This window comes from Oncorhynchus masou, chromosome 24 (genome assembly GCF_036934945.1).
Source record: "Oncorhynchus masou masou isolate Uvic2021 chromosome 24, UVic_Omas_1.1, whole genome shotgun sequence".
Taxonomy (NCBI): domain Eukaryota; kingdom Metazoa; phylum Chordata; class Actinopteri; order Salmoniformes; family Salmonidae; genus Oncorhynchus; species Oncorhynchus masou.
The window spans coordinates 93849728-93873172 of NC_088235.1; the positions used below are offsets into that span (position 1 = coordinate 93849728).

The 23445-nt window shown below is 43.6% G+C and overlaps 1 protein-coding gene across 3 annotated transcripts in view; it reads left to right on the forward strand.

Moving 5' to 3' along the window:
- LOC135513052 (volume-regulated anion channel subunit LRRC8C-like) overlaps positions 1-23445 on the forward strand; it is a 41999-nt gene that overhangs the window by 9800 nt on the left and 8754 nt on the right. The window contains exons 2-3 of one of the 3 annotated variants that reach the window (XM_064935708.1): positions 16371-16513; positions 23064-23438. In XM_064935708.1, coding sequence (XP_064791780.1) covers positions 16376-16513; positions 23064-23438 — 513 coding nt within the window. In that variant the 5' untranslated portion in view covers positions 16371-16375. The other 2 variants (XM_064935707.1, XM_064935706.1) reach the window with 2 other exon arrangements.

Consider the following 23445-nt stretch of genomic DNA (forward strand, 5'->3'; position numbering starts at 1 on the left):
AGGAGTGTTGGTGGAAAATCTGATGGCCGAATTGTAAATAACATTTAGCCGCTCGAGAGCACCCTCACCCTTTACATATAAATTATGTCTCCGTAATCTACCATGGGTAGGATGGTCATCTGAGTTAGGGTTATTTTGGCAGCTGGGGTGAAAGAGGAGCGATTACAATAGAGGAATCCAAGTCTAGATTTAACTTTAGCCTGCAGCTTTAATATGTGCTGAGAGAAGGACAATGTACCGTCTAGCCATACTCACAAGTACTTGTATGAGGTGACTACCTCAAGCTCTAAACCCTTAGAGGAATTAATCACATCTGTGGGGAGAGGGGCATTCTTCTTACCAAACCACATGACCTTTGTTTTGGAGGTGTTCAGAACAAGATAAAGGGTAGAGAAAGCTTGTTGGATACTAAGAAAGAGAGTTTAACACAAAATCCGATGAGGAGCCAGCTGGGTATAAGACTATCATCTGCATATAAATGGATGAGAGAGCTTCCTACTGCCTGAGCTATGCTGTTGATGTAAATTGAGAAGAGCGTGGGGCCTAGGATTGAGCCTTGGGGTACTCCCTTTGCCGACAGGCAGTGGCTGAGACAGCAGATGTTCTGACTTCATACACTGCACTCTTTGATAGAAATAGTTAGCAAACAAGGCCAAAGACCACTCAGACACCAATACTACTTAGCTGGCCCACAAGAATGGAATGGTCCACCAAATCAGAAGCTTTGGCCAAGTCAATAAAAATAGCAGCACTACATTGATTAGAATCAAGGGCAATGGTAACGTCATTGAGGACCTTTAAGGTTGCAGTGACACATCTATAACCTGAGCGGAAACCAGATTGCATACCAGAGAGAATAACATAGACATCAAGAAAGCCAGTCGGTTGATTATTGACAAGTTTTTCCAACACTTCTGATAAACAGGGCCAAATAGAAGGCCTATAACAGTTAGGATCAGCTTAATCTTCCACTTTAAATAAAGGACGAACTGTGGCTGCCTTCCAAGAAATTGGAACCTCCCCAGAAAGGAGAGACATGAAGATAGGCTTGGAGATGAGAGGGGCAGCAACCTTAAAACCTCTTAGAGATCGGGCTACTTTTTTCAACATTCTGTTAAAAATCTCGCAACATTTCAACGTCCTGCTACTCATGCCAGGAATATAGTATATGCATATGAGTAGTATGTGTGCATAGAAAACACTCTGAAGTTTCTAGAACTGGTTCAATGGTGTCTGTGACTATAAGAGAACGAGTTCCGTGGTCAAAATCGCCAGAAAACCTGGCCACTAAATCGACGAAGAAAAAATCAATCCGCCAGCCCATGTATTGTCTATTGGAAGGAAAAATAATTAAGGGTGAGATTACAGTTCCTACAGCTTCCACACGATGTCGCCAGTGTTGTGATTTCGATTCAACTAAATCCTTGGTCATCTGAGTAATAGCCACATCCGGTTGTCAAGTCCACAGCTGTAAACAATGGAACCGGAAAAGTTAGTTACGTTACCCAAACTCGTGCTTATTGAATACAGATCGCTCCGTGATCAATTTGATCGCTTATTAACGTTTAGTAATACCTAACGTTGGATTACAGAAGTAGTTTGAAATGTTTTGTCAAAGTTTATAGGCAACTTTTTTAATTTAAAAAAATAACGTCGCGTTTAAAAAATGTGTTTTTACTAGATCTGACGGTGTTCATAAATTGACATTTTGGGTACACAAGGACCGATTTAATCGAAAAAAAAGACCCAATTGTGATGTTTATGGGACATATAGGAGTGCCAACATAGAATCTCGTCAAAGGTAATGAATGTTTTATATTTTATTTCTGCGTTTTGTGTAGCGCCGGCTACGCTAATTCCTTTGTTTATGTCCCTTCTGGTATTTCGGCGTGTTGCCTGCTATCAGATAATAGCTACTCATGCTGTCGCCGAAAAGCATTTTACAAATCTGACTCGTTGTCTTGATTCACAACGAGTGTAGCTTGAATTGACTACACTGCATGTGAATTTTAATGAACGTTTGAGTTTTAACGAGTGCTATTAGCATTTGGCGTAGCGCATTTGCATTTATTGTTGGCAGGGGGTGCGGTTGCGTCCCGGGTGGGCCAGACAGGTTAAAGAATAAAGGGTCTAAACCATCTGATCCAGATGTTTTTGTGGGGTCAAGTGACCACCTGCAGGGAGAAACTTTGTTGTGGGCAGGGGAAAAAGTTGGAGAAGCATCGGGGCTAGTCGCATTAGAAGGGGTTGGAGATGAGGAAATGTTGGACGGGCAAGGAGGCATGGCTGAGTCAAATAGGAATCCTGACTTAATGAAGTGGTGATTAAAGTGCTCAGCCATGTGCTTCTCGTCAGTAACAACCACATCATCAACATTAAGGGACATGGGCAGCTGTGCGGAGGAGGTTTATTCTCCAGGTCTTTAACCGCTTTCCAGAACTTCTTGGAGTTAGACCCACAAAGAGAGAACTGCTCCTTAAAGTAAGGTCCTCAAGAAAACAGTGGCCGCCATCATTTTGAGAATAGAGAACCTTCCAGAAGGACAACCATTCTGCAGCACTCCACCAATCAGGGCTTTATGGTAGAGTGGCCAGACGGATGCCACTCCTCAGTGAAAGGCACATGACAGGCCACTTGGAGTTTGCCAAAAAGCACCTAAAGGACTCCCAGACCATGAAAAACAAAATTATCTGCTGTGCCAAGCTTGTAGCATCATGCTTAATTAAGGATCGGCATTCCGTCAACGGGACAGTTGTAAATCATTCAGCGCGTTATGTCAAGATCGCAGATTTTAGAGTAACAACAAATGTCTGTACATAGAAGTGTCTTAAATCGTCTGAAAGCTTACATTCTTGGTAATATAACTGCACTGTCCAATTTACAGTACCTATTACCGTGGGAATAAAAATGCCATGCTATTGTTTGAGGAGAGCTCCTAACAACAAAACAGTTTTTTCACTGCAATAGGTTTGATAAATTCACCTCTGAAGGTGAAATGTGTACTTACTTTCTGAAATCCTGCTCTGATTTATCATCCAATGGGTCCCAGAGATAACATGAAGTGTCGTTTTGTTAGATAAACTCATTTTTCATATTCTAAAAAGGTCCATATAGCATGCACGATTGATTTTGTATTTCCACTCGTTCAATTTGCAAATAAAGGAATCTGAAAATCTCAACCTAAACATTGTTTCAAAGATTCAAATCATGTTCATATCTATTCCTCTGAGATACTAGAAGGTAACAAGACTTCACTCATTCATTAGGGGTATAGTATATTCTATAGGACTCCATATTTGGTCAGAGAGCGATGCCTTCATGGCACGCCGATGACACGGGCGGCCATCACTTGAATGACTGTATCTTTGTCAAACAAAGCTAGCTAGATAGTCAATGCGCTGGGCTTCCCTGGAGAATCCGGAAACCATGTATAAGTCGTAACATGTAGCTTCTAACCTTCATTTTGGACATTATGAGGATATTCAGAGTTATGAAGTCATGAAAACTGGTTGTTTTGCAAATGTTGAACATATATAATATGGCTACTAATAGTTGGAAAGCAAAATCAGTCCAAGTATACAGATTTGACAATATTCTTGCAGAAAAATGGAATATGAATGCGAATGTTTCCTTCACGATTTGCCCTAATGTACCTGGGGACTTCAAGTTAATCATCTGAAACTTTGCACATACACTGCTGCCATCTTGTGGACACTATCGGAATTACAACCAGAGTGATGGCTATGATTGTATCCGGCGCTGACAGAGATGGCCGCCTTGCTTCGCGTTCTTAGGCAACTATGCAGTATTTTTTTTATGTATTATTTATTACCCTGCTACCCCAGGAAATCTTAAGTCTTATTACATACAGCCTGGTGGGACTTTTGGATATAAGAGCAACGTCAACTTAACAACATTTACGACCAGGAATACGACTTTCCCGAAGCGGATCCTCTGTTTGATCCACCAGCCAGGACAATGGATCAGATCCCAGAAGGCGACACAAAACAATGGCGCCGCAGAAGGGACAGACGGAGCTGTCACGTTCTGACCTTAGTTCCTTTGTGACGTCTTTGTTTTAGTATAGTCAGGGCGTGAGTTGGGTGGGCAGTCTATGTTCTTTTTTCTATGATTTGGTATTTCTTTGTTTAGCCTGGTATGGTTCTCAATCAGAGGCAGCCGTCAATCGTTGTCCCTGTTTACACCCTTGAGTTGTGTGTGATTATTTTCTGTTTAGTGTGTTTTGCACCTGACGGAGCTGTTTCGGTTGTGCTTTTTGTTTCTTTGTTTGATAGTGTTCAGTTTAAATAAATAACATGAATAAGTACAACGCTACACTTTGGTCCTCACCTTCTTCCACCGTCGAACGTTACAGAATCACCCACCCCCAAAGGACCAAGCAGCGTGGTAAGGAGCAGCGCTATCTGGAGAAGGTGACAACATGGGACGAGATAGAAAGGTGGTCGGTCGACCCAGGGAGAGTGCCGGAGCCCGCCTGGGATTCTCTGGAACAGTGCGAGGAGGAATACCCGGAGATTGGAGTTGGCACGGCGGTCAAGGAAGCCTGAGAGGTAGCCCCAAACATTTATTGGGGTGCGGCACACGGGGAGTGTGGCTAAGTCAGGTAGGAGACCTGAGCCAACTCCCCTTGCTTACCGTGGAGAGAGGTGGACCGGGCAGGCACCATGTTATGCCGTGCGTTGTCCCCGGTGCGCAGGCATAGCCCGGTGCGTTACATCGCAGTGCCTTGTATCGGCCGGGCTAGAGTGAGCATCAAACCAGGTGCCATGAAGCCGGCTCAGCGCATCTGGTCTCCAGTGCGTCTCCTCGGGCCGGGGTACATGGCACCAGTCCTACACACGGTGTCCCCGGTTCACCAGCACAGCCCAGTGCGGTCTGTTCCACTTCGCCGCACTGGCCTGGCGACGTGGCGTATCCAGCCAGGTAGGGTTGTGCAGGCTCGGTGCTCGAGACCTCCAGTGCGCCTCCATGGTCTGGTCTATCCGGTGCCTCCTCCACGCACCAGGCCTCCGGTGGCAGCCCCAAGTACCAGGCTGTCTCTACGTCTCCTTCCTCCAGGTGCTCCCTCCTGTCTTGAGCTGCCAGAGTCGCCCGTCTGTCTTGAGCTGCCAGAGTCGCCCGTCTGTCTTGAGCTGCCAGCTGCCTGTCTTGAGCTGCCAGAGTCGCCCGTCTGTCTTGAGCTGCCAGAGTCGCCCGTCTGTCTTGAGCTGCCGGAGTCGCCCGTCTGTCTTGAGCTGGCGGAGTCGCCCGTCTGTCCTGAGCTGGCGGAGTCGCCCGTCTGTCCTGAGCTGGCGGTCCTGAGCTGGCGCCCGTCTGTCCTGAGCTGGCGGAGTGGCGGAGTCGCCCGTCTGTCCTGAGCTGGCGGAGTCGCCCGTCTGTCCTGAGCTGGCGGAGTCGCCCGTCTGTCCTGAGCTGGCGGAGTCGCCCGTCTGTCCTGAGCTGGCGGAGTCGCCCGTCTGTCCTGAGCTGGCGGAGTCGCCCGTCTGTCCTGAGCTGGCGGAGCGCCCGTCCTGAGCTGGCAGGAGCTGTCCTGAGCTGGCGGAGCCGCCCGTCTGTCCTGAGTCAGGAGCTGTCCTGAGCTGGCAGAGCCCCCCTTCACTCCGGTGCCTGAGCTGGCAGAGCCGCCCGCCCTGAGCTCAGATCAGGAGCTGCCAGAGCCGCCCGCCAGTCAGGAGCTGCCATAGCCCCCCCCTTCACTCCGGTGCTGCCGGAATCGCCCTTCAATCCGGCGCTGCCGTCCATTCGGGGCTCGCTGCTAGGGTCCCCAGTCCGTGGTCGGCGGCGAGGGTTGCCGCTCTAAAGGCGCCTATGAGGCGGGGAAAGAAGCGGGCAAAGACTATGGTGGAGTGGGGTCCACGTCCCGCGGCAGTTCCGCCACTACGGACAGACACCCACCCAGACCCTCCCCTATAGATTCAGGTTTTGCGGCCGGAGTCCGACCCCTTGGGGGGGGGGGGGGTACTGTTACGTTCTGACCTTAGTTCCTTTGTGATGTCTTTGTTTTAGTATGGTCAGGGCGTGAGTTGGGTGGGCAGTCTCTATGTTCTTTTTTCTATTATTTGGTATTTCTGTGTTTGGCCTGGTATGGTTCTCAATCAGAGGCAGCCGTCAATCGTTGTCCCTGATTGAGAACCATACTTAGGCAGCCTGTTTTCACCTTTGTGTTATGGGTTATGAGTTATGAGTTATGGGTGATTATTTTCTGTTTAGTGTGTTTTGCACCTAATATTTCACCTTATTTCAGTTTCTGTGACAAAACAAGTGTAGATAATCATTGTACCATGTAAACTGCTGCAACAACCCAAAATATAGTATTTTATTTTTAGCTGTTTAAAGCTGGTATAAAAAACGAAATGTAAATGATAAAAAAAACTGAACTTAAAAACAGGATGCATAGAAATAGTGCACATAGAACACATCTACCACTTCATAGACTTTAATGTGAAGATCTATAACTCACCTTTCTATGTGCATTTGGTCTGTCACCCAAAAGTTACATATTGCAGCTTTAAGCTGAAACTATGGACTCTATATAGTAAATTGCACATTATATGTTTGGACTATTTGTGTCTGAAGGAATACTTTGGGATTTTGGCAATGGATCCCTTTATCTACTTCCCCAGAGTCAAATGAACTCATGGATACCATTTTTCTCTGCATCCAGTATGAAGGAAGTTCATTTTGCGAGCCAATGCTAACTAGCGTGAGCGCAATGACTAGAAGTCTAGGATAGATTTCAGAGTAATAGAGAGAGAGAGAGAGAGAGAGAGAGAGACTTAATTTGTATTGTTTATTTCACTTTATATATTCACTTTATATATTATCTACCTCACTTGCTTTGGCAGTGTTAACACATGTTTCCCATGCCAATAAAGCCCTTGAATTTAATTGAGAGAGAGAGAGAGAGAAACTGGGACAAAGAGGCACAACTTTGGGACTTCTAACTGCACAAAGTAGGCCCCCCACTCCCACTGGAGCCTAAGGGCCCATAAACTTGCACTTCACACCTCTGTTGCCAGGCCAGGTTGCTAGGGTTGCCTTATTCAACTGTGGGGTCAGCCAATCACAGCCAGTCATCTGGGGTCACAGATACCCAATTCCTGCCACTTTCTCTCAGTCTTCAGCAAGCAGTGGCAGAGTGAGGAGCTCTCTTATAAACCTCTGCCCTGCACACCAACAGCTGGGACACACCCAACTGACCTTTTTCCAGAGCCCTGGACTCTGACAACACATGCTAGTGTAAGTGTGTGCGTCCGTCCATGATATAGTAAGTGGACTTTGCTGGGTGTGGGTGTATTGAAAACTGCTTGTTTATGTTTAGGCCAGCCAGTAGGTCTTATGGGGTGTAGTCATTATGGAAATCGTTTACCGTTTAAGAACCAAATGGAAGCAAACAAAGCAAAACGAGTTTCTATTGGACAAATTCAGGTTGGTCCATCCCCGTTTCATTCTGCTTGCTTCCGCTTAAGAAACATTTTGCAACAGAATTGGCAGAATGAATACACCCCAGGCTTGATCATATAGGCCTCAAGATGGCTGCTGTGTTGTGATGGCTGCCCCATGGCCTTTTGTTGTTTACATAGCATAGTCACATAGCATACTAGCCCTAAGCTATCTGCTATTGTATATTGTCATTCTGTGTGCCGTCTTAGTCCTTTGGTCAATGGTAGCTCTTTTCCCTGGTAGCCATCGCTGTTAGCCTTGCTAATTGTAGCTTCCCTGTATGCTTTGTACTGTACCTAGTTTACAAGCCCCTGTCCTAACGTGCTAGCCCACTGCTATATTGTTTATATTGAGTGTTATGTTTAAAATAGAGGACTCATCTTAATATCTGTACCATTATAGGATTTGTGACAGCATGGGCAGCGCCAATGAGGCTACAACCCATAGGAATCCCAACCCAGTTGACTTCTTTGACAATTTTAAAATGGTGGACGCCCTCAATGACGTTGCTTATGCTAAAATGGCCTTTTAGTCACTAGAGGCCTATTTCTTTCTCTATGCCTATTCTACATGCATACTCTCTATCTTCTGTTCTATTACAGATACCACCAGCACTACCACTATTACCAGTCCCCTCTTGCTATGTTGGTGTGTGTGCGTGAAATAAAATGTTTTCTATGCATCCGTCTCCTACTGGTATTGGCACACCTTCTAACAGAGGCGCTGGGAAGATTGTACCTACAGTTGAAGTCGGAGGTTTACATACACTTAGGTTGGAGTCATTAAAACTCGTTTTTCAACCACTCCACAAATTTCTTGTTAACCTCTCTTGGGTAGGGGACAGTGTTTTCACGTCCGGATGAAAAGCTTGCCCAAAGTAAACTGCCTGTTACTCAGGCCCAGAGGCTAGGATATGCATATAATTGGTAGATTTGGATGGAAGACACTCTAAAGTTTCCAGTGTCTGTGAGTATAACATAACTGATATGGCAGGCGAATCCCGAGGACAAACCATCTAAAAAAAATAATAATTCAGCCTGCCACTGTTTTCAATGGCTGTCACTTTTATTATAAGGCAAAATCCTCCCAGATTGCAGTTCCTAGGGATTCCACTAGATGTCAACAGTCTTTAGAAAGAGTTTCATGCTGGTCTTTGGAAAAATTTGCAAGAAATTGTAATTTTTCTAGGTGGCTTCCATTTTGGCTGTAGTGTTTCCAAGCCTGTGGAAGAGAGTGCGTTCTTTGGTATTTTTCTCAGGTAAAGACAATAACGATTCTCCATCTTAAATTTGATTGTTTATTTACGTGTTAGGGTACCTAAGGTTGTTTGACTTGTTTGGAAAAGCTTATTAGGAACGTTTGTGATTAATTTTGTATGCATTTTGATGGAGGGAAACTGGGTGGATTATTGACTGAAGCGCGCCAGCTAAACAGAGTTTTTATGGATATAAAGAAGGACATTATCGAACAAAAGGACCATTTGTGATGTATCTGGGACCTTTTGGAGTGCCAACAGAAGAAGATCATCAAAGGTAAGGCATTTATTATATCGCTATTTCTGACTTTGCGTGGCGCATCTGCCTGGTTGAAATATGTTTTTCATGCTTTTGTATGCAGAGCACTGTCCTCAGATAATCTCATGGTGTGCTTTCGCACACAGCGGCTGGATTAACAAGAAGTTAAGCTTGATTTTGATGTATTACACTTGTGATTTTATGAAAGTTAAATATTTATAATTCTGTAGTTTGAATTTCGCCCTCTACAATTTCACCGGATGTTGGCCAGGTGGGACGCTACCATCCTACCTGCCCATAAGAAGTTAAAACCTTTTGAGGATATGAGGACCCATGCCAAATCTTTCCAGTCTCATGAGGGGGAATAGGTTTTGTCATACCCTCTTCACGACTGTCTTGGTGTGCTTGGATCATGTTAGTTTGTTGGTGATGTGGACACCAAGGAACTCGAAGCTCTCAACCTGCTCCACTGCAGCCCCGTCAATGAGAATGGGGGCGTGCTCTGTCCTCTTTTTCCTGTAGTCCTCTTTTTCCTTCCACTCCTACGTTGTCTTGGCTGTGTGCTTAGGGTTGTCCTGTTCGAAGGCGAACCTTCGCCCCAGTCTGACGTCCTGAGTGCTCTGAGTACCCAGTCCCTGCCACTGAAAAACATCACTACAGCATTATGTTGCACAATCGAGAGCATCCTGGCGGGCTGTATCACCGCCTGGTACGGCAACTGCTCCGCCCTCAACCGTAAGGCTCTCCAGAGGGTAGTGAGGTCTGCACAACGCATCACCGGGGGCAAACTACCTGCCCTCCAGGACACCTACACCACCCGATGTTACAGGAAGGCCATAAAGATCATCAAGGACATCAACCACCCGAGCCACTGCCTGTTCACCCCGCTATCATCCAGAAGGCGAGGTCAGTACAGGTGCATCAAAGCTGGGACCGAGAGACTGAAAAACAGCTTCTATCTCAAGGCCATCAGACTGTTAAACAGCCACCACTAACATTGAGTGGCTGCTGCCAACACACTGACACTGACTCAACTCCAGCCACTTTCATAATGGGAATTGATGGGAAATGATGTAAATATATCACTAGCCACTTTAAACAATGCTACCTTATATAATGTTACTTACCCTACATTATTCATCTCATATGCATACGTATATACTGTACTCTATATCATCGACTGCATCCTTATGTAATACATGTATCACTAGCCACTTTAACTATGCCACTTTGTTTACATACTCATCTCATATGTATATACTGTACTCGATACCATCTTGCCTATGCTGCTCTGTACCATCACTCATTCATATATCCTTATGTACATATTCTTTATCCCCTTACACTAAGACAATAGTTTAGGAATTGTTAGTTAGATTACTTGTTGGTTATTACTGCATTGTCGGAACTAGAAGCACAAGCATTTCGCTACACTCGCATTAACATCTGCTAACCATGTGTATGTGACAAATAAAATTTGATTTGAAATGTTGCCAACACCATGCTTCACGATAGGGATGGTGCCAAGTTTCCTCCAGATGTGATGCTTGGCATTCAGGCCAAAGTGTTTAATCTTGGCTTCATCAGACCAGGGAATCTTGTTTCTCATAGTCTGATAATCCTTTAGGTGACTTTTGGCAAATACCAAGAGTGCTGTCATGTGCCTTTTACTGACGAGTTGCTTCCGTCTGGGCACTCTACCATAAAGGCCTTATTGGTGGAGATGGTTGTCCTTCGAGAAGATTCTCCCATCTCCACGGAGGAACTCTGGAGCTCTCTCAGTGACCATCAGGTTCTTAGTCACCTCCCTGACCAAGGCCCTTCTGCCCTGATTGCTCAGTTTGGCCAGGCGGCCAGCTCTAGAGTCTTGGTGGTTCCAAACAAATTTGTTTTAAGAATGATGAAGGCCACTGTTTTCTCAGGGACCTTCAATGCTGCAGAATCATTTTGGAAGCCTTCACCAGATCTGTGCCTCGACACAATCCTGTCTCTGAGCTCTATGGACAATGTTACTTGGTTTTTACTCTGCCATGCACTGTCAACTGTGGGACCTTATATAGACAGGTGTGTGCCTTTCCAAATCATGTCCAATCAATTCTATATACCACAGGTGGACTCCAATCAAGTTGTAGAAACATCTCAACAAAGGTGAATGGAAACAGCATGCACCTGAGCTCAATTTCGAGTCTCACAGCAAAGGGTCTGAATACTTATGCAAGCATTTCTTAAAAAAAATGTTTTTGCTTTGTCATTATCAGGTAGTGTGTAGATTGATGAGAAAAAAATATATTCAATACATTTTATAATAAGGCTGCACCATAACAAAATGGGGAAAATGTCAAGGGGTCTGAATACTTTCCGAATGCATTGTTTTTGGAGCTATGCTAGTAGCATCATCAAGGCCTTAAAGTGTATGCCTCTCATGCCTACAATGACTCATAATTTACTATCCCTGATTTAAAAAGAGCTCCACCAACTGGTGGTGATCTCCAAAAGAGTTAAATTACAGTCGAAGTCGGAAGTTTACATACACCTTAGACAAATACATAAACTCAGTTTTTCACAATTCCTGACATTTAATCAGAGTAAAACAAATCCCTGTCTTAGCTCAGTTAGGATCACCAACTTTATTTTAAGAATCTGAAATGTCAGAATAATAGTAGAGAGAATAATTGATTTAATCTTTTATTTCTTTCATCACATTCCCAGTGGATCAGGAGTTTACATACACTCAATTAGTATTTGGTAGCATTGCCTTTACATTTTTTACTTGGGTCAAACATGTCGGGCAGCCTTCCACAAGCTTCCCACAATAACTTGGGTGAACTTTGGCCCATTCCTCCTGACAAATATGGTGTAACTGAGTCAGGTTTGTAGGCCTCCTTGCTCCACACGCTTTTTTAGTTCTGCCCACACATTTTCTATACGGTTGAGGTCAGGGCTTTATGATGGCCACTCCAATACCTTGACTTTGCTGTCCTTAAGCCACTTTGCCACAACTTTGGAAGTATGCTTGGAGTCATTGACCATTTGGAAGACCCATTTGCAACCAAGCTTTAACATCCTGACTGATGTCCTGAGATGTTGCTTCAAAATATCCACATAATTTTCCTTCCTCGTGATGCTGTCTATTTTGTGAAGTGCACCAGTCCCTCCTGCAGCAAAGCACTCCCACAACATGATGCTGCCACCCCCATGCTTCACAGTTAGGATGGTGTTCTTCATATAATGATGGTCGTTATGGCCAAACAGTTCTATTTTTGTTTCATCAGACCAGAGGACATTTCTCCAAAAAGTATGATCCTGTCACTATATGCAGTTGCAAACCGTAGTCTGTCGTTTTAATGGCGGTTTTGGAGTAGTGGCTTGTTCCTTGCTGAGCGGCCTTTTAGGTTATGTCTATATAGGACTTGTTTAACAGTGGATATAGATGCATTTCTACCTGTTTCCCCCAGCATCTTCACAAGGTCGTATGCTGCTGTTCTGGGATTGATTTGCACTTTTCACACCAAAGTACGTTAATCTCTAGGAGACAGAACGCATCTCCTTCCTGAGCGGTATGACGGCTGCGTGGTCCCATGGTGTTTATACTTGCGTACTATTGTTTGTACCTTCAGACATTTAGAATTTGCTCCCAAGGATGAACCAGACCTGTGGAGGTCTACAATTTTTTCTGAGGTCTTGGCTGATTTCTTTTGAATTTCCCATGGTTTCAAACAGAGGCACTGAGATTGAAGGTAGGCCTTGAAATACATCCACAGGTACACCCCCAATTGACTCAAATGATGTAAATTAGCCTATCAGAAGCTTCTAAAGCCACCATCAAATTTTCTGGAATTTTCCAAGCTGTTTAAAGGCACAGTCAACTAAGTGTATGTGAACTTCTGACACACTGGAATTGTGATACAGTGAATAAAAAGTTAAATAATCTGTCTGTAAACAATTGTTGGAAAAATTACTTGTGTCATGCGCAAAGTAGATGTCCTAACCGACTTGCCAAAACTCGCATAATGAAATTTTATCCAGACAAAAAGATACTACCTTGTCTGGCTATTTTGTTTTGTCAACAATCTGTAAAGTTTCCCAAAAATGTACTGTTTCCATCAGACATGTCATTACATTTTTTTAAAATCCGGAATGTACTATACTCGCATAAAATGGTTGGTTGGAAACCTGGATAGTAAAGCAAATGTATTCTGTTATGAGGATTTATTTATCCTGTCTTTTGTTAAGATTATAGCTATATTAATTTCAGTCAACTGCTCCTGCTTAGGTCAGGCTCCTTTTAACGTTAGGTTCTAACTTCTTCCTTCTAGCCAGCTAGTTATAGCTAATGTTAGCTAGCTATCTGGCTAACAGTAGCTAGAGCCCTTGAACTAGCTAGATAGCTAGCCACCTGACTGAAATATCAATTTTTTTGTTTGTTTGAGGGATGTCTGTTGACAAGGCAGGAGTCGATGAACATTTTGTCAGCTTTGGCCTGGGCTGAGGTAGTTTGTTTCACGTCTCGGCCTGTGCCGTGGGCAGTTTTCTGTTGGTGAATGAATGCGCTGCTAACAATGCAAATCTGGGGGTATCAGGCAAACATTTGTATTTGTATTTACTATGGATCTCCATTACTCTTCCTGTGGTCCAGCAAAATTGAGGCAGTTTATACCATTATAAAAACATTACAATACATTCACCGATTTCACAACAGACTGTGTGCCCTCAGGCCCCTACTCTACCACTACCACATATCTACAGTACTAAACCCAGGTGTATGTGTAGTGCGTATCTTATCATATATCTGTGTGTGTGTGTGTGTGTGTGTGTGTGTGTGTGTGTGTGTGTGTGTGTGTGTGTGTGTGTGTGCCAATGTTTGTGTTGCTTCACAGTTCCCGCTGTTCCATAAGGTGTTTTTTATGTGTTTAAAAAAAAATCAAATTTTACTGCTTGCGTCAGTTACTTGATGTGGAATAGAGTTCCATGTAGTCATGGCTCTATGTAGTACAGTGTGCCTCCCATAGTCTGTTCTGGACTTGGGGACTGTGAAGAGACCTCTTGTGGCATGTCTTGTGGGGTATGCATGGGTGTCCGAGCTGTGTGCCAGTCGTTTAGACAGACAGCTCGGTGCATTCAACATGTCAATATCTCTCATAAATAAAAGTAGTGATGAAGTCAATCTCTCCTCCACTTTCAGCCAGGAGAGATTGACATGCATAGTATTAATATTAGATCTCTGTGTACATCCAAGGGCCAGCCGTGCTGCCCTGTTCTGAGCCAATTGCAATTTTCCTAAGTCCTTTTTTGTGGCACCTGACCACATGACTGAACAGTCGTCAAGGTGCGACAAACTAGGGCCTGTAGGACCTGCCTTGTTAATAGTGTTGTTAAGAAGGCAGAGCTTCGCTTTATTAAAGACAGACTTCTCCCCATCTTAGCTACTACTGCATCAATATGTTTTGACCATGACAGTTTACAATCTAGTGTTACTCCAAGCAGTTTTGTCATCTCAACTTGCTCAATTTCCACATTATTTTTTACAAAATTTAGTTGAGGTTTAGGGTTTATTGGGTGTATTGTTCCAAATACAATATTTTTAATTTTAGAAATATTTAGGGCTAACTTATTCCTTGCCACACACTCTGAAACTAACTGCAGCTCTGAGTGTTGCAGTCATTTCAGTCGCTGTAGTATAACAAGCATAACGTAATCATGATTCCATTTGTTTGCAGAGGCAGGCGTAATTAGAACTCAGATCAATAATATGAGCGTTCTGACCGCTGATAAACGCTCAGGAACGCAATAATTTGTGGGAAAACGTTAATAAACTAAATAAAACGGTGAGTAAATGCAATTTCACAAATAAAAAGGGCATAAATGGCATTTACCCTTCCACTAAGTCCCTGGCTGCAACTACCAAACACTTGCTCTGTCTAATTTGTAGACAAACTCTATCAACTGTATTAAATTGTACCTATTTTTAATTACACAAATGAACACCCATCAAAGTAAAGTTATTTCTTCTCTTTCTTGTGATGTACAGTAAGTATCGAGACGGTGTGTTAAATCTTAGACTAAGCTTTGGCGTTCTTATAGATTCAACTTTAAGCCAATGTATTCCATGAAACCCATTTCAGCCATTACCGGGGTGTGTTTGACAGATCATTACTTAAACATTTCTGAGGTCGTAATGTTAACGGGAAAAAACGACAGTCACAAACAAAAGTATGAAAGAGTCGCAGTAGTAAAATCATAGTAATCAATCCAGCAAGATTTAACTGACAAGTGGATTTGGCACCCCTAAACACAGGAAAAGACAGATCCTCAGGTGGGCAAGGCATGCATGTTGCTTTTATCATGCCTCAGTTTGATACATCACACCAGTTTATTGAGTGTGGTTGTTGTACAGTCAAATCTTTAACGTTATCAAACTAGTCTGGAAGCTGGCCATATTTGTAACGAGTGCGCTGAGAGTCGGGAAGTAAATACAGGGAGTGAGTGTTTTTTTAAAAATAAACAAAACACTACACGCCAAACTCAAACAACGCACCGACATGAAACAGAGTCAATAACACCTGAGAAAAGAACCAAGCGGAGTGACAGATACAGGGAAGATAATCAAGGAGGTGATGGAGTCCAGTTGTATCATGAAGCGCTGGTGCACATGACGATGGTGACAGGTGTACGGGATAATCAGCAGCCTGATGACCTAGAGGCCGGAGAGGGAGTATATGTCACGTTCTGACCTTTATTTCCTTTGTTTTGTCATTATTTAGTATGGTCAGGGCGTGAGTTGGGGTGGGCAGTCTGTTTGTTTTTCTATGATTTGGGTATTTCTATGTTTCGGCCTAGTATGGTTCTCAATCAGAGGCAGGTGTCATTAGTTGTCTCTGATTGAGAATCATACTTAGGTAGCCTGGGTTTCACTGTGTGTTTGTGGGTGATTGTTCCTGTCTCTGTGTTTGTTTTCACCAGATAGGCTGTTTAGGTTTTCTCACGTTTATTGTTTTTGTTAGTTTATTCATGTATAGTGTCTTATTAAAAAACATGAATAACCACCACACTGCGTTTTGGTCCGCCTCTCCTTCACCTCAAGAAAACCGTTACAGTATACGTGACAATATTGAAAGTATAGGTCAGAATCCTCAAGGAAAGTGACAATGCGATTTAAATGGAGGCTTAAAGGCAAAATCCTTAATTTCTTGGGGAATAAAATCTGCCCTGCTACTTGGTTTGCTCCAAAGCAAAGGGATGAGTATGGAGAAATGTCACCACAGCTCCATTTATGAATTTAAGTATGGTTGTAATAACTGGCACGCAAGGACTAAACATATGTTTAAGCTATACATTGTTTATTTACAAATGCATTGTTTGCAAACAATCCCAATGTCAGCTCTGTCCCAGCAGGAGCCATGATTCCTGTGACGGAGTTCCGGCAGTTCTCAGAGCAGCAGCCACAGTTCCGGGTTCTGAAGCCCTGGTGGGATGTGTTCACAGACTACCTCTCTGTGGTCATGTTAATGATCGGAGTGTTCGGATGCACCCTACAGGTTAGTGCACAGACTACATTTTACATTTAAGTCATTTAGTCTTATCCAGAGTCTTACAAATTGTGAATTCACCTTCTGACATCAGTGGAACAGCCACTTTACAATAGTGCATCTAAATCATTTAAGGGGGGGGTGATGCACCCTAGGTATTCAGGTTATGTTTATCCAGACCCTAGGTTACCTCTCTGTGGTCATGTTAATGATCGGAGTGTTCGGATGCACCCTACAGGTTAGTGCACAGACTACCTCTCTGTGGTCATGTTAATGATCGGAGTGTTCGGATGCACCCTACAGGTTAGTGCACAGACTACCTCTCTGTGGTCATGTTAATGATCGGAGTGTTCGGATGCACCCTACAGGTTAGTGCACAGACTACCTCTCTGTGGTCATGTTAATGATCGGAGTGTTCGGATGCACCCTACAGGTTAGTGCACAGACTACCTCTCTGTGGTCATGTTAATGATCGGAGTGTTCGGATGCACCCTACAGGTTAGTGCACAGACTACCTCTCTGTGGTCATGTTAATGATCGGAGTGTTCGGATGCACCCTACAGGTTAGTGCACAGACTACCTCTGTGGTCATGTTAATGATCGGAGTGTTCGGATGCACCCTACAGGTTAGTGCACAGACTACCTCTCTGTGGTCATGTTAATGATCGGAGTGTTCGGATGCACCCTACAGGTTAGTGCACAGACTACCTCTCTGTGGTCATGTTAATGATCGGAGTGTTCGGATGCACCCTACAGGTTAGTGCACAGACTACCTCTCTGTGGTCATGTTAATGATCGGAGTGTTCGGATGCACCCTACAGGTTAGTGCACAGACTACCTCTCTGTGGTCATGTTAATGATCGGAGTGTTCGGATGCACCCTACAGGTTAGTGCACAGACTACCCTCTGTGGTCATGTTAATGATCGGAGTGTTCGGATGCACCCTACAGGTTAGTGCACAGACTACCTCTCTGTGGTCATGTTAATGATCGGAGTGTTCGGATGCACCCTACAGGTTAGTGCACAGACTACCTCTCTGTGGTCATGTTAATGATCGGAGTGTTCGGATGCACCCTACAGGTTAGTGCACAGACTACCTCTCTGTGGTCATGTTAATGATCGGAGTGTTCGGATGCACCCTACAGGTTAGTGCACAGACTACCTCTCTGTGGTCATGTTAATGATCGGAGTGTTCGGATGCACCCTACAGGTTAGTGCACAGACTACACTCTGTGGTCATGTTAATGATCGGAGTGTTCGGATGCACCCTACAGGTTAGTGCACAGACTACCTCTCTGTGGTCATGTTAATGATCGGAGTGTTCGGATGCACCCTACAGGTTAGTGCACAGACTACCTCTCTGTGGTCATGTTAATGATCGGAGTGTTCGGATGCACCCTACAGGTTAGTGCACAGACTACCTCTCTGTGGTCATGTTAATGATCGGTGTGTTCGGATGCACCCTACAGGTTAGTGCACAGATTACCTCTCTGTGGTCATGTTAATGATCGGAGTGTTCGGATGCACCCGACAGGTCAGTTGCATCAGACAGCTTCAAAATCTCTTCCAATAAAGTATTTTTGAACAAGCAATTGTTTCTATGAGGTGCATACACATTCTAAACATTTTGTAGCATACGCCTATACCCAGAGGTCAAAACTGGTTGAAGTTATGTTTCAGAATTCTGGTTGTAATTATGTAATTTTAAGTTTTACTCTTGTAGTTCATATAGTCTGCCTTATGTTCTGTGTATAGTACAGTCATGTTTTTATAGCATAAATTATGTATACTTCATCTGCTAGTACCACCTAGCTATAATTTGAGATATGTTGAAATGCTTAAATCAAGTCTTAAAGTGACTTGCTGAACAGCAGATATTAAAATAAATGGTAAATAAGAAGTAATTAGGGTGACAGCTTTTATTGTGGTAGATGCACCCGACAGGTTGCAGTGGGTTCATGTTAATCTCACCCACCAGCGGGCTCTCTCTGGCGAGACATCTGGTTTCAGAGCGCCTCAGAACGGGACTTAAATGGCAGTCAATGGCAGGCCTGGAGAAAACATCTGCAGGTTTTAATTGGCTGATCTTTCACTCCAGCACCATCTAGAACCTCACCCTCTTTGTGGATTTCAATGTGCGAGCATAGCAAGTAATGTGCTAAATGAGGCCTCCTGGGTGGCGCAGTGGTTAAGGGTGCTGTATTGCAGCGCCAGCTGTGCCATCAGAGTCCCTGGGTTCACACCCAGGCTCTGTCGTAACCGGCCGTGACCGGGTGGTCCGTGGGGCTACGCACAATTGGCCTAGCGTCATCTGGGTTAGGGAGGGCTTGGTCGGTAGGGGTGTCCTTGTCTCATCGCGCACCAGTGACTCCTGTGGCAGGCCGGGCACAGTGCGCGCTAACCAAGGTGGCCAGGTGCACGGTGTTTCCTCTGACACATTGGTGCGGCTGGCTTCCAGGTTGGATGCACGCTGTGTTAAGAAGAAGTGCAGCTTGGTTGGGTTGTGTATCAGAGGACGCATGACTCTCAACCTTCATCTCTCCCGAGCCGTACGGGAGTCGTAGCAATGAGACAAGATAGTAGCTACTACAACAATTGGATACCACGAAATTGGGGAGAAAAAGGGGTAAAATTCACAAAAAAAATAAATAAATGTGCTAAACAAGGAAGTGAGTTTGGGAAATCAGAAAGTTTTCAAATATAAACTTTATATCCCCGAACTAAGAATAAATTGGGCACTGCAAAAATAGTATGTATGCTGTGATAGAATATTCATTTTGATGGGTGATTTTCAGTTCTTTTTTTTTTCTTTTTTTACATCCCATCAATTCAAGCCTGGGGAGGAGGTTCGGTTCATATAAGCAGCAGTCTGGCTGGAGTTTACCAGCGGAAGGAGAAGAAATTTCTGCACTCCACAAACAAACACACAGAAACACACACAGACCGCACCGTGCACCAAACATGGCCCCCACCACCACTTCATAAACACATGGGGAACACATGGGAAACACACACTGCACCTCGCACCAAAAATGGCACCTTGCCTGCCCCACCCCCTCTTCATAAACAAATGGGATTTGTCTAAAATGGCACCCTGTTCCCTATAGTGCACTGGTCAAAAGTAATGCAATAAATACAGAATAGGAGGCCATTTGGGATGTAGTCATGATTCCAGCTGACCATAACCTGTCACTTCTTTTCACCACTCTGATCAATTGGAGATGGTGGAGCTCGATCTGCCGATTCTGGGCTGCTTCCCAAATTAACCCTATTCCCTAAGTAGTGACCTACTTTTGACCAGTGCCCATAGGGTCTCCATCTATATATAAACCCCTGTAGATTAGGACAAATAATGTTTTTGAAACCACCAAACGCCATTGATAGAAATTTTGTTAGGGTAGAAATATCCCCTGTTGTCCCCTTGAGCTGAGGGGAAGGATCTATACAAAAAGACAGAATGAGTGCTTTCACTGTTTATTAATTTTGGGCAATTTCAAAACAAGCCTGGCCTCAGAGCCACATGAGAAATTCTATACGTATTTCTGAGCACCTCGAAGACATGTGATATGCACTAAAGGTTGGTTAGAACACAACAGTAGGGAGATAGGCCTTTCCTCCCTGACCTATCAATTGAAAGGTTGGGTGTTCGAGCCACTTCAGGGACAACTAGCATTTAAGCCTCTCCTAACCCTTATTCTAACTTTAACCCAATTCACCTAACCTGCTATATAAATTATCTTAACCTTTGGTGTTTAGGAGAACTAATGACAATGTAAATTCTCCCCAAACGCTTGAGACTATACGTCCTCTAATTTGTATGATATTGTACGATTGCTATTCTAGTCATAATGTAACCTAATGTAACGGATGTGAAACAGCTAGCTTAGTTAGCGGTGGTGCACGCAAAATAGCGTTTCAATAGGTGACGTCACTTGCTTTGAGACCTTGAAGTAGTAGTTCCCCTTGCTCTGCAGGGGCTGCGGCTTTTGTGGAGCAATGGGTAACGATGCTTCGTGGGTGACTGTTGTTGATGTGTGCAGAGGGTCCCTGGTTCGCGCCTGGGTATGGGCGAGGGGACGGTCTAAAGTTATACTGTTACACTAACGTAATATGTCATACTAAATGGAGGGAACAGATTCACTTACCACATCCTGCGAATTTCCCTGCGACCAGTGATGGAAAAAGTACCAAATTGTCATATTTGAGTAAAAGTAAAGATTCCTTAATAGAAAATCACTTGAGTGAAAGTCACCCAGTAAAATCCTACTTAAGTAAAAAAGTATTTGGTTTTAAATATACTTAAGTAACTGAAGTAAATGTAATTGCTGAAATATACTATAGTATATAGTATTTTTGGGTGTCAAGGAAAATGTATAAAGTAGAAAGTACATTATTTTCTTTGGAATGTAGTGGAGAAAAAAGTACAAAAATATAAAAAGTAAAGTACAGATACTCCAAAAGAAATTACTTTACACCACTGCCTGGGACCAGTTGGTCAAAACACCACCCATGTGATAACTTCCATTAGTTTATATTGGTGAACTGCAGCCTTGTCAAATAAGACAGTGTACTAGCTCTAATTAATACATTTCCTGCCTTTATGGGACTGTGTGTCTGAGTTTAGATTGGCAGAACCAGTGTTAACCTTCACCAAAGGGACATTATAACAGAGAAGCCAATGAATAGCTCTACACGCTAGCTACCACATATAGGGAGAGGAGGGAGGGCAGAGAGAGACAGAGCAGGAGAATGAGTGAGAGTAAGAGAGGGGAGAGAGTGAGAGGGAAAGGGATAGTGAGAGAATGTGAGCAAGATGAGAGATTAAGAGAGAGAGTATACATGGAGAGAAATAATTATGCTGCTCCTCTCTCCAGAGATTATACTCAGCAGGCCTGACTGTGTTTCTCCTTTCCTGCCCTGTACTGCTGCAGCACAACCATGAGGCTAATTTCCTCTGTCCCATAAACCACGTCACTGATCTGGATCAATGTAAAACCTTTCGAAGCTGAAGAAGAAAAAAATTAAATTAGTTCTTTCTCACTATAATTACATCACCACAACTTGGGTCCATGATTCATCTATGATCTCAATAGAAAAAAATATCTATATGTTGTAAGTGTTTATAAAAGATGCAATGGCAGGTCAAAGCATAACAAATGAATTTTTTGGTACAGTATTGCATTAGAGTGAGTGTCTCCCTCTTCAGTCTGCGGTTGGCTAAAGCACTAATTGGTTATTTCCTGTCTGAGTCACATCTCTACCAGTGACGTCAGAGCAGAAAATAGAAAATGAGACAAGGGCTGGTTTCCTGATAACAATGGAACTTAGGCTTACGAGTGTTTTAATGATGCATCATTCCTACAACAGCTAAAGATGTCAAATGCGTTTCCCAAACACCACATAGAGAGAACGTTTGCTAAATGTGTCGTTAGACCGTGTCGATACTGATAAAATCAAAAGAAAAGCAGCACTGCTCTCGGATCAGCTTACTCCATTCAAATTTTACCATAACATTAGATTTACGCTGCAATACTGATGACGGATCAGCTCCTAGAGATATTACCACATATGGCTCCAAATATCGAGGCGGCTTATAATGCTTACCCAATAAGAATGTGCTAAATTACCGATTGGGGACATCCTTGTGCACTTGTTACACATGCAATACACTGAGTCATAAATGACGGACCGCAGCCTATTGTCAAAATAGAACTCAATTGATTGAACATACTGTAGAATTTATTTCAATATGATTTGAAATATATAGGCCCATGTAACCTATTTATCTTCCTCTATGGGATTGGTGTCCCATCCACTGGACGGTTGAGCTAACGTAGTCTAATGTGATTATCATGAGGTTGTAATTAACAAGAACATTTCCCAGGACATAGACATACAGTATCTGATATGGGTAGAAAGCTTTAATTTGTGTTCATCTAACTGCACTGTCTAATTTACAGCAGCTATTACAATGAAAGAATACCATGCAATTGTTTCGAGGAGAGTGCATAGTTATTGTCACGACTTCTACCGAAGTCTGTCCCTCTCCTTGTTCGGGCGGTGTTCGGCGGTCGACATCACCGATCTTCTAGCCATCACTGATACATTTTTCATTTTCCATTGGTTTTGTCTTCCTTCACACCTGGTTCTAATCCCATGAATTACATGTGTATTTAACCCTCTGTTTCCCATCATGTCCTGGTCGGAGATTCTGTAATAGCGTGTGTGTAGGTGGCAGGGAAGTCATGCGCAGGAGAATCGAACTTGGTATAAATGGAGTAGTTTAATAGACTTAACAAAACTCCATAACCAAAATTACAAGATAAGTAAAAGTGGGGACAAGAGCCTGTCGCGCACCAATACATAATAGACAAATATACAAACAAGGACATGATGGGAAACAGAGGGTTAAATACATTCAAACATTGTATAATCATCAGAACAACTGGACAGTTTTTGTGTTATGAGAACATTTGCGTGACCTAACGATAGTTCTTGGAACTTTCACAGAAACAATTTTGGTTTACGGAGTTATTGTTTGTTCTTTGTCTTCTTTCAGGTGAGGCAGGACAAAATCATCTGCCTTCCCCAAAAAATGACCATGTACAACCAAACAATACTCTTCCCAAATAAAACCTCTGTGCAGCCGGATGTGCACGAGATGATGGGCCGGAAAACGAACCTGGACTTCCAGCAGTACAGCTTCATCAACCAGATGTGCTATGAGAAAGCTCTGCACTGGTACGCCAAGTACTTCCCTTACCTAGTCCTCATACACACCCTCATCTTCATGGTGTGTAGCAATTTCTGGTTCAAGTTCCCAGGCTCCAGCTCTAAGATAGAGCATTTCATCTCCATCTTGGGAAAGTGCTTTGACTCCCCCTGGACTACTAGAGCTCTGTCTGAGGTGTCTGGAGAGAACCCAGAGGAGAAGGTATTGT